The 13,255-nt window shown below is 32.6% G+C and overlaps 1 protein-coding gene across 1 annotated transcript; it reads left to right on the forward strand.

Annotated features, from left to right (window-relative positions):
- Nucleotides 1-1,152: 1,152 nt before the first annotated feature.
- On the forward strand, nucleotides 1,153-13,250 carry LOTGIDRAFT_125533 (hypothetical protein; the record flags this gene model as incomplete). Its single annotated transcript, XM_009062240.1, has 4 exons — nucleotides 1,153-1,343; nucleotides 9,941-10,115; nucleotides 12,384-12,593; nucleotides 12,885-13,250. Coding segments are annotated over 4 exons (942 nt in total), but the record flags the coding sequence as incomplete, so codon positions are not given.
- Between the last annotated feature and the right edge of the window lie 5 nt (nucleotides 13,251-13,255).

Genomic DNA, 13,255 nt, shown 5'->3' on the forward strand with positions numbered 1-13,255 from the left:
AACCATAAATGAATCATGGAATTAACAATGAGAAACATGCAATTTTTTTAAAGTTATTTATTCAATAACGTATTTCAATGTGCATTGCAATAGCAGAAATATTTGACGTAAAATCACTATTTCACACGAGGGCAGACCTCGTTAACGATTTGATTGGTTACATTCACTTTGATATAACAGTGCGGATATAATGGGTTTCGATATCAGAATAGGCAGTGATAATCTGCGGGCCACAAGAGCAAACTAAGCATTTGGTCGCGGACCGCATTTCCTTCAAATTTTACATGACGCCGCGGGCCACATGAAATCATCTCGCAGGCCGCAGTTGGCGGGTCGTAGGTTGCACAGGCCTGTTCTAGATTATTTACAAACTAAAATTGAATGAGTTTTCAAGAACACGGGTAATAACTCTTACTAATTATTTTTCAATCTTCGTTCGCCGATAGTCACTTTGACAGTTCAGTTGACTGTTTGTTCCCTATTCAAATCCATTCAACTTAATTCGTAACATTCCCTATCCGTTTCCCGTCGCGTCCCCTCTCTATATCCCATTGTCTTAAGTTGTCTTCGTTCCCTGCTATTTTTTCTTCAGTTTATCTGTTCCCAAACCCCTTCGACTTCAAACGTCGCTTTCATTCTCATTGTCGTGATTCGTTGCGTTCCGTTTTATTATCCATAGTTTTCAATCGACGCTTTACTTCCCTTCTATCATTGCTCAATCCGTTGCGTTCCCTGTCCAAAAGACATACAATAATACTACACTGGTTTCAACATTGTATATGTGCCCAGGGTTAGGAATGTCTAGTGTCTATTCTAACATAAACCCCGACCTTATTTAAACTGGTATTAGTGATTAGGGTGATTGAAAGTAAAAAGTTACCGTGTAATTGTTTCTAGCCTTTCATAACCTCTTTATTAACACCATTCCTACTTTCTTTACAATTATATCATCATGATATCATTTTCTTGCTGGGTTTACTAGATTAATCAATTCAAATGGTTACCACGCTACCTAGCACTGGGTTGGTAGAGCTTATATCTATTCAATTCTATAGCACAACTACACCAGTTGTTATTGTGGTGCCTTCATATATTTCTGTAAAAGTTAGCTCGGTTTTAATCATATTTAGGTGAAAAATATATTGGATTAACATGCGGCTGTTCACGATATTTCGTGCATTATTAGTACGAATGTTATTTGCTGCTCATGGTCTGATTGCAATATGGCGAATGTTTATGGTAATTGGAGAAACATGGTGTTGGTACCTTACTGCTGCTTTAGGCCTTCTGCTTGTAGAAACAATGGTAACTTTATGTGTTAAAAAAGGAAAAGAATGGAAATGGTTTGTAATATGTTTTTATTTTATTTTTTTTTTCATTGCTTTTAGTTTTGAATATCTGATTATCGAAAAGAAATAGTATGTTGATTGTAATTTGATTGTAATTGTTGGCAACCAAAGAAACTGAATAGCAACTGACGAAACATTGCATTATAGAAACTTGAAATAAAGTTAAATATTGGGTTTTAAGAGTGGTTGGTTGAAACATTTTGCTTTCCCTCTTCTTTTCTGACCTAGATCATTATTAAACCAACCTGTTTTCAGTGTTGTCATGTGAGATCTGAACTAGGCAATGATCTGAAGACTATTAACTTGAACAGATAAAAGTATTTAACAACTAATTTAAAAGTTTGTTTCTTACCTATTTCATACAATTATGTTCTTATGCCAATTAATTTGCTATGGTCTGATATACAAGAAACAAGAAACCCCTCACCACTAAATCATAGACTAATTGAATCATAACGATTTATAAGAGACAAAATCTTACATTGATAAAAATTTTCAAACTTTCTTGGTTTAATACTCTAAAATAACTTCTTTATGAAATAGGAATGATCATGTTATTTTTATATGATTTATGCAAAACGCCTGTTGTATTTTATTCATTATTGTTGAATAGTTCTGGAAAGAACTTCATATCTACAACATGACCTCCTTGTAATACCTGGAGCAGATTCCAAAAAGGGTGCAATACAATGAATATTGAATAAATAATGAAGTTCTCCGTTATGTCAATAGGTTTACGAAAGCAAGATACATCCAGTTTGTCATAAATGGGCCGTTCAATTCTTTTGAGATTCAAAGAATATATTGTTAAGTTTTCAAAAAGGTCAATATAATTCTATAGACAAAATTTTATGAAACGTTTCAAAATTTTACGACCTTTCTGTTTACAAACCAATTGTTGGCATGCGGGGGCGACGGCAATACACATCTACATTTACACAGTTGACTAGAGGTGAAATATAAAAATTGATAGTGAAGATGTCCGTTGATACACGTGACCGTGCGTACATGTTTGAAGGTATACGTTTATTGTCTATTGCATTGATATTTATGTGCGCAATGCGTGGACTGATGGCTCATAGTAACCATAAACTTTTAACCAATTTCTTATCTAAAACCTCTCTATTACGGAAATTAGATTGTATATATGGCTGTTACATTCTGAAAGGAATTGCCAAACATAATAAAAAAAAAAAATTTCAGTTAATTTGTTTTTTAAGTCTGGCATCTTTTGGGGTTTTTTTTCTGTTGAAAATTTAAATATTGAAGTTTCTCAGCGATCAATTCTTAGTCAATATCAAGTCAAACCTCTTGAAAATTTTAGGTTTTTTGGCAATCAATTAAGGGATTATGTTAAGTGCACAACGCAGTTGCTAGTCATCTTCAAACAGATCCATAAATGTCAGATAAATTCCGTATTTAATGTTACGTTACTTAACAGCCTGGTCTGCAAGACATATTTTATCTTTCAAATATTTTAATAGTTTCAAGCAGAATCAGATTTGTATTTTTATGTTAAATATACGTGGCTGACTCCTGTCAGAGCCGAAAATGGTTGTAAGTGTTGGAAATAGACAGTGGATATTGGTATAATTTATTTGTTTATTATGATAAACTACGCATAAACATTTTGGTATGATATATCTTCAACAGATTCCGTGTATTACGAACAGACTTATGCCACCTCTCACCCCAACAACGTTATATCATCAGAATCAAATGTCATTATCTAGATGACAAATTGGTTGTTTAGGGCGTAGTGTATAGGTACTTACAAGGTTCAGAGATGATGGCATTTGTACTTAATCACATTGGTTGTCTCAGGTTGCACATACAGGAAGCTCTGTGAATATCCTATAAAAAGTACATGTATTAAACGCCCATTTTTCGCCTCAGCTACCTTGAATCCTCAAATTTCGATCGTTTTATAGCGAAATTTGAACGATCCAGATAGCCATCTATCTTGAACTTGCTCTGTTGAAAACTATCGACCTTAATAGTAACCTTTCAGTGTCAGACGTATACGATGTAGGTAGTCGCCAACGCAGAAATATCTAGATACCCTTTTTACAGACACAGATACGACAAAAATGGTTGATTGGTGATCTGTGTATGTGATACATCTCATCGCCCTTGGACCTATATGCTATTTTCTTCTGTAGTCCTATTGATTCCGGACACCATAACATTGTTGTAACTTTTCACTGTAGATTTTATCATAAGCAAGTGGGAAGTCAGACTTATAATTTAAAATAATCATAAATACTAATAGTTTTGCATTAGTTCTAGTCTAACGTACATTGACTAAAGCCAATGTAATGAAAGTAAGAGAATAGTTTAATGTAGTTTAAGGCTTTTAAACAATCAAGCTGTGATAACAAATATCAGGTAGCTTTTTCATAACAGAAATCAAAATGTAAACTGTACCTACTGAACTAATAAATGTTTTGGGTGGAACTGAGATGGGTTATTTTCCTTGGATGTTTCCCAAAATTAATAATTCCTGTATTAAAACCAGTCAAATATTTTTTAAATGTTCAAAGCGGTATGTGCACTAGCTGTCAATCTCATATTATTATTAGACAGTTTAAGTAGACAGTTGGCATAATCCTAAAAGATGTGTATCAGAGCTCAATAATTTGTGATGTAGACATAAAGTTGTCAAATTAGACATATTTGAATTAGTGAAAGACTTTCTCTCTCTTCGAGGAAATTCATTAAACTTGAATATATGATAATTATTTTTTTAACTTTAGGCAGGACCTGAACTTATTTTATAACTGCACCTTAATAACCCTATAGGCATTATTTTTCAAATGATTACTCCAGGGGTGTGAAGGCTGAAAAAGGTTGGGAACCACTATCCTTGTCTAAACATTTTTGTTTTCTGAAGTGTTTACAAGCAAAAAATTTAACGCAATTAAGAACGATGGCAAAAACCAATAAGAAATATATTTGTGCTTTTTAATAGGGCTCATCACTAAGTTTCTTTAAAATCTGTAGCGAATTTTGCCTTCTATAGTGTTTACAGAACAATAACTTAAATATTTGTACATTTTGTTTATTTCCAATAGATAAATAAATAGTTCCAATAAGTTGCGTCTAAATTCATCAAGAATAACTCATACCAATTATTTTTGATTTTTCTGATTTTCTATAGGGTTCGTCCTTAGGTGACAACAAATACTCACACCAAGTTTCGTCATAATCTGTCAATAATTAAACCTTCTAGAGTGTTCATGAGCTAGATATTGAACGCGTTTCCAAGAACAAGGGCAATAACTCACATAAAATATTTTCTTTTTTTCTGATTTTTAATAGAGTTTATCCTATGGTGACACTCACACCAATTTCATCAAAATCACGGGCAATAACTCATATTGAACATTTTTTTAGATTTTTGTACGCCCACAAATGTTTTTTGGGCGTATATTGTAATCACCTTGGCGGTCCGTCATTCCGTCCACATTTGGCTCGTTCTCACTCTACAGGCTATACAATTCTTTACAGATTCTTTTGATTTCTTTTTTTATGGGTCAATGTCATTATTTTCACCAAAATATCGTGTTCGACTTAGCGTTTTCACTTTATTAGCCATAAAGTGCCACTTTTGCTCACTCTTCAAGCAACAATACTTTATGGATTCTTTTGATTTTTATACGCCCATACGTAGTATTAGGGTACCGACGAACGGAGAACCTTTCTCACATATCAACTGAAAGAGTTATCGGTTTTATTTTAATGTTATTAACCTTATGTTCTCAATAGTTATTTCCTTTAATTAGACTTAATCAAATTTATAGTTAATTATATTAAGTGTCTGGTATATTTGACCTAATCTAGTATTATATATGCAAATTTATGCAAATAAACCAATTACTAGTCACACCTCTTATAATAAATGTATTTTTTATACTCGACCTATGATCTTGACTATTAATTACTTGAGAATGCGCTGAAAGTTTTTCTTTATTCCTTCACGTTCGTTCTTTCGGACATTGTTCTAATCCAACAATCTAATGAAACATGATATTGAGTATCCCCCGACTCGTATGTAGTTTTTGTGTCCTCGAGGTGCGTTGTTCCTGCGTAAAACTAGTATTTTATTTGATACTGGACGATAATAAGCTTAAATTTCATATAAAGAGGAGGCTATGTAGATCTTCCAACTTGCGTGAAACTGGACTTTTAAAGACCAAAGGGAGAATTTGACAAATCGCTTGACTGCGACGACAATAGGTGCTTTATCTTATAGTCTATCTGTTGGATTGGAATCTTTTATCATTCAGTTGATCACAGTTGCCAGTAATCGGCCAGAATTTCAATATAAGCGATTCGTGCTTGAATTTCCAGTTGACCCAAGCTTTGCCTTTTGGGATTTTGGAATTTCGATAGAATCCTGTAGTCCACATGAATAGGTGTTGGGTTTTTCATTTAAAATGGTCCAATCTATCGTTGCCATTGTACGGGTTGGCGAGTGTTTGGACACGTTTTGCAATAGCAATTTATTTGATTTTTGAAAGATATTTTAAAAACATAATGTAGGTCATCTATCTTTATGAATAAGATTTCATCACATGACATAGGTAACAATGTTAAGACTTTGCCGTGAATGGTCGAAATGGTGATATAAGCAATATAGTAATAACTTGTACAGAAATAATTTGGGATTGTACAGACTGATTCAGAATGCCATTTATTGACTGAACCACGCGAAATATTTATTAATCATCGGATTTTTAATGGAAGTTTGAGAGGTTGTGAGATAATGAATCAATTTCACTTACATAACCAATCATTTTTTTTATCAACTACTGAGTTGGATATGGTCTGAATTTAAATTTTAATGGCATCTGTATCCTTCTTGATATATCCTGTTATCTTTTTTGTATTTACCTGTTCGTTTCAAGTTTAAAGTGTAATTATCACAGAAACGAATCAAACAAAGTCAAAACTCGATTTTAATTATTTTTTGTTAAATTCTGTTATGATATTAAAGGATGGAAGTGAAGTCTTGCTGCATGAAACCAGTTCTAATGTAATACAGAAACCTTTGCCTAACTGTAACCACCAACACATATTTGCTCAAAGTAACTGAAAATATATTTAAATAGAAAAAAAGTCAGATCGAAAGAAAGCACTGTTGTTTAAGATCATTTCATATTCCATTTTGTGCGTATTTATGTTTACTAAAATTAAAGAAATCAGACTTGATTAGAATTATCAGTTCTAGACAGCAGTGAGCTCTCATTGACATGAAAATAGAAAAACACCATTTCTTTCATATTCTTACCAACTTGATAGTTACAGGTTGACTAGCTCGTTTATCTGAAAATGAATACTACTCTAAGGCCAGGGTTAGAAATTAACCCGAGAAAATAGTAATCTGACCTTTTATTAAACGATTGAAATTGTGTTAAAATCATATTTGTACATATCATTTCCTTTAGTGCAACCTTGAGAGTTCATTTTGGAGGTCAATAATTGAAAGTCTTACAGAAACACGCAGAGGTTGAGTGTTTTCCTCTTTATTGTTATTTTGTGTTTTCCTCAATTGTTGTATTGTAAATATTTGTAGCATTAGTGGAAACAGTCGTATTGCGATTGAATCTATAACTGCTATCAAAATTACAAACCCAAAATCCCATTGTGTTGATGATGAAATATTGTTAAAATTCCTCAAACTTTTTGCATAATTTATTCAACCAAGCAGTAAAAAAGATTCGAATCTCTTCAGAACCGTATGAAGGGTTTGATGACTGAGGGTTTCAGGATCGTTGCCTGGCCGTTTATTGCGTCTGATCAGTCTAGTTGCTGAATTCAACAGCACAAGCACCAAAATCCTATCCGAGGTGATCAAAAATGTATCTTATGATAGTTGTAAATGGTAAATATGTATTTTGTGATTTTAGCATTATGAAATTGTTCAATATTACTAACAGTTTGATAGGAAACATGTTCTAGACTACTTTATTTTGATCAGATCGTCTTCACTGATAATTGAATTATATCTTGAAACTTGTTGAATATATAACATCTAGAAAGAGAAATGATAGCATCTTTCTTAATCATTCTAACTTTCCCCACCCAGCATCGCTGAAAGGCATGTCCCAAGCGATGTTTCTTTGATGACGAAATGCTATTTCATGATAATATTTGAAATGCCCGAAATAGAGTATGAATTGTTCTAAAAAAAGCAAATGATTTAATGAAATTTTTTGTTTCAGCGATTATGAGAAGAAATCTGTAAATAAATCACGAGTCAATTATATTTGCGGATCCTGTAATAAAATTAATTGATATTAGTAATTAATCAAAAAGTAATTAATATGGCAAGTAGATTAAAACTTAAGTATTTTGATATGTGTTCTGGTCGTAATGATTAAGAATTGGATATCAACCTTAGCGAAATCAAGTTTATAGAACTGCCTAAATCTGTTGTTATGTACTGATACCTCACTGTTATTAATTTATTTGAAAAAAAGCTTCATATACTGAGTTCTTTAAATTATAGCCTAATCAGACGATATTTTTATACTATATCATAACGTCCGCAAAAGGCATATGTTTTGTGTCAGTTTGGCGCAAATAACAGTATTACAATGCAGTTAAGTCTGACAATAAAACCAATCCCATTTCATTAATTGAGATTATCCATGAGACATGTAAAATTCCCTTTAATGCTATCAAACAATCATTAATTTAATCAGTATATAGGCCTATCCATGGGAAATACAGGCTATATAACTCGTCATGGACGGCAATTGAATTAAGTACAACATAACATATTAATGTGTTTAGATTTCCTGGAGAAGTAATAAATAAAATGATATATTAATTTGTAAAGTAAATATTATTCTTTCTGCAAATAAAAGAGATCCAGTAGTATTGTGATTAGAAAAATACTAGTCTAAAATCAATTTATTTTATTGTGGAACTCTTTATTGGAGATTAACTTTACAGGGAGTTGTTCCAGTATAGCTCTAGTTGTACATCTGATACTGAATACAGTTTAACTATTTTAAATTCGAAAGGAAAATCAATGGTGTCTAATGGTGCAAGCCTCAGTTCACGACCTCTCTGCACCATAAGAATACATACAAGACAAGTATTTTCTTCAATGATACATCTGAGTTTATTTGATCATCCATATAGATTTTAGGTTACTGAGTATTTAGTAATATTTAAATTATATGGAAACTTGTCTTTGAGATATTATGATTTAGCAAAAGTACATGTATCTGTATTGTGAGATATGGTAAGTGCATTATTTTCAGATGGACTTTATCTAAACTCTTCATGAAGTACGCTGCAAACAGATTAAATAACAATGAATATAATATCAATACTTCAACAACACTGAATATCATTCATATTGTTATGATTTAAATATTATTTTAGGTCCATCTATTACATTCTAGTAATGATCTAATTACGTGCGCAGGTGCAGTTAAATACAACCTACAATAGATTAATTAAGACGTATCTTTAAACAATATTTATATATGTTCTCGTAACACTAATAGTTATCAAAAATTCAAATAAATAGTTAAACAGTCATAGAATAACATTAAGTGTTTTGGAATCGTGAACAAATCCGTTTAAATAAAACAGACAAATCCCAAAATATGTCTTGGAAAATAAACATCAAGTGTAATGAATACCAGAAAGACACATTATAAATTTAAGAAATATTACATCGCCTGTATGCTAACGCACGAGAGAACTTAATGGAGATTTCGTTTGATCTAATTGACCAAAATAAAAGCGGAAGAATTAAATTTTACGACTGTATAGATCAGATAGACATAAAAAAAACAATATTATGATTGAAGTGTCTGGCAAGAGCGAGAGCAAGTGAAATTGCATGGAATAAATTCACTAGACAGAATTAAATCTGTTTCAGATTCCACACAATTTACTACCAAATTGTTATTGCATAATTTGGTTGAATTAGATTAATGTTCAAAAAAGCCACACTGTAATTTTTGAGATCGTTTGTATTTGATACTGCTTGGCTGTCTTAGACGTCACGCTCTGTGTCTGTGTTTCCGCTGAAATTGGCTTCATTCTATAGCCCTTTTTACACCAGGCCGCTATAAAGCGTTCAGTTTCTCGGTCCATACCAGGCCGCGTTAAAATGTTCCCATTTAAACAGTTCTCCAGCTGTAATGTAAATGAAAATAGTTCCCGGCATGGGTTGTCTTTGGATATCATCTTGAAGAAGTTAAAGTTAATCTTTGTATAGTCACCCTGATATAATCAACAATTGCACTGTGTAATGACGAAATTCCGCGGAAAAATGTGGCTTATAAGGCATGCACAGTAATGCGTTCTCGGTTACCGTTTACATTACACCAATTTATCGAGTCCGTTCCGAGACCACATCTGCGAGGTGGGCCAGAATTTGAACGATTCTGAGAACGTTTGCCTGTATACATTAGGCCTTCACAAAAATTCATCCGTCATATTACACACAACACGCTTTCTGTAAGTTTTTGACTTATGTTGAAAGGGTCATAATATGGAATTTAAAACTGTTGTTAGTTTTCTGTATCTTCAGTGAGAGAATGCAATTATCGTATTTTCAGGTTTTGCCCAAGTGTGTTTCTGTATTTGGGGAGTGTGGTTCCAGCTATATGGTTTCTGGAATTGCATGAAATGGAAACAAGAATTAATCTCAGAAATAATGTGAATGTAACTGTTAACAATTCTAATCAGACGGCGGAAGATTTGAGAGTCCAAATAGAAGGGGTAGGTAATAATGTATGGAAAACATGACGTATTCATACGCCTGTCAACTGTTATCTTTCAGTACAGTCAAGTAACCTAATTTCGTGCAAAACTAATTTCGTGTATCTCCGAAATGATAAATAATGTACATAATATGTGCTACCCTGCGTGACCTCTGCATTTGCGTGATTTGATGAACACGGGTTATCTCTACAACGTCAACCTGCAGAATTTTGACACGTGACAAACTAGCGGATTCCACGTCAGCAGAAAAATTCTATGGAACATGGTGTAAGCAATATTCTTATGTTGTTTCAATGAATTTTATCAATAAATTACTCTTACTTATTACTTATCTTATTTTGTCAGTCAATATGTCTTTAAATCATTGATCTTTGGATGAATTGTCATAAGTTATAATGAAATATTATTGAAGATAAATACTAAGACATGATAAGTATACCACTGGGTATCCATACTTATTTATATATTAAACATTATACACGAAAATAGGAGACGCATTTTGCAGCCGTTTACCTACGTTCCTAGTCTGGGTCGATTGAATTATGATTATGTGGACGCATCAGGATTTCTGACATGAGTAGTGATACTCAAGGTCAACTAAACAGGAATTTGATTGCATGCGAGCGTTAATTGTTTATCTTTGATGTACAATCAAATAAATTCTGGATCTGGTCTTAAAATTTACCAACTTGAAAGGGAATAATGCCAAATAACATTTCACGCATTAGATCACATATTGATCAGCCTTTGCAGTAATAGTTTTCTCGATTCTGAAAACTCTAATATAACCTGGAGACAAAGCTAGTTAGAATTTCTAAATGTTTGATTTGAATTACTAACTTAGTTATATTTATTCAAATATCAAATATTCACGCAAGTACATTAGTCATGAACCGTTTTAATCAACCTCTCCAGAAAAAACTGGAAACCAATCATATTAGTTGCAAGCTCTTTGATCATGATTCGTATACAAAATCCAGGTTCAAACTTGTATTAAGATTATATTTTACATTAGTGATAGATTTTGTTTACAAACAAACCTGTTAATTTGTCATGGCCATTTCAATAAATAAAACCTTTAAACGCCATTTTGGGACAAAAAAAGTAACCGAGATTTTCAGAGCCGAAATTATATTTTGCCCTACCTTTCCATGGTTTAGGGTTTATATTTTAATGTAAACGTCTAATCCTCTCAAGTGTTTGTTGACATTGAAAGGTACAGGATATCAAAATTTCAAGTGAACAAGTAGTGAACATTCACTCATTTAGTGGTATTTTGCCATATAGATTTCAATTACTATATGAACAGGGTGTTGTTTATTTAAAGGGACAATATATTCTTAGTCATGCAATGAGATTAGTCGATCATCGCACTTTTGATAGATTGCAAAAATAATCAATGACTTCTGAATAGGATATGCTACATTACTAAATAATTCAGGAAAAACAAAAGTATTCTGAGGAGATTTTTCCAATAGGGGCCTACTCTTATCTATATATTTAAGTCAGTAAAGTGAATATACTAAGCGAAGTACCTTATAATTATTATATACAGGGTATATTTCGGTGATACCAAATTTGTCTTTATGGACAATAAACTTCAATGTTCAGACACAATAATATACTGAACGGGATTTACGTGGGGATTTTAATGAGATATTTTGTAATATTACTGAACAGGATATATATAACAGTAGGATATAAAATCAAAAGAATTCGGGTAATCACATTTTTTCTATTTTTACATGTTTACAAGGAGTGACTGTGAAAATGACATTTGATATTAATGCATTATCAACCGTTCATACTAAAGTTTATATGACTCACGGGTTGGGCACAGAATGAAAACAGAATATGACACTGAGTAGCCTATATTAAATCACATCCGTGAAGGTTACCTTAAGTCTTCTATTTTGGACAGAGAAAATATTTGTCAAAATAACATGGGGAGCTACATGATTGCTTCAACACTTTTTTATTCTCCAACATTATAATCTGTCCTTCTTCTATCGTTTGCCCAGAATCTGACTTCATTTTGTGAACTTGATATAAGTGACTGATAAAAAAATAATTGTAGGGTTTTAAATTATTTTCACTATTTCCAGATTGAAAGAAATAGATTTTGAAACTAGAAATAATAATAAAAGCTATTGTTTTGTTGTGATATATATTGAAACGATACAGGCCTGCTGACTTACTGCCCATGAATCTAAGAAAACAAGGTAGAATATTCAAGGTCGCTTTGCGAAATTACAATTTTTCATTATTTTGTTGTAGTGGGTGATAAATATACCATTGGAATTGACGTCAGATTTATGGTTAAGAGTAATAGAGCAGTTTTTATTATTGATGTTAATCATTGGTCGATGGATGTTACCAAAAGGTTCTTTAACTCATGATCAGCTGTCGCAGCTGTTACTGGTATATGTTGGTACTGCAGCTGATATCGTTGAATTCTATGAAGCATTTAGCGAGGAGAAGGTAACTGTATTATATCAATTATGAATATAATGGTGATCGATAACGAGTCAGAGGCATGTAATCCCGAATTACAACTCGGATAAGCTTATCAAATGACAAAACTTCGCGAGTATTGTATTTGGAAGGTATTGAAAATAGGTTTTGTTTTGTTTAAAAAATGTTGTTATCATTTATAAAACTATAATGTTTGTCTGTGATACTTTAAATAACGATGAACGTCAAACCCACCGACTCGACATATTTCATTCCATGCTTTTCCAAATATTTCAAACAATCTTATCTCTATTTTAGGTGAAGTACAATCGATTTTTATGTTACATTATTCTTGGTATCTGGACAACAAGTCTTCTTCAATTTTCATTGGTTTTAACAGCAACTAGAGCAAGACAGGACCAATCTGGTGTACCCAGACCTATACCACTTGAGATACAAGACAATGTTAGTACATGTTGTAATCCAGAGATTTATGGGATTGTGATTTCCATCATGTTACAAGATTTACCATTCTTGGTGGTGCGACTGCTTCTCATTTTTCGTTACAAGGTTGTGAGCTATACAAACTTTTTCTTCACGTCGAAAAACACATTGGTTATCATATTACTCATGTATCGTTTGATCGTCATAGAAACCTCAGCAGCTAAAGCCTCTGGGAAATCTCGTCAAAACTC

The sequence above is a fragment of the Lottia gigantea genome, assembly GCF_000327385.1.
Source record: "Lottia gigantea unplaced genomic scaffold LOTGIsca_50, whole genome shotgun sequence".
Taxonomy (NCBI): domain Eukaryota; kingdom Metazoa; phylum Mollusca; class Gastropoda; family Lottiidae; genus Lottia; species Lottia gigantea.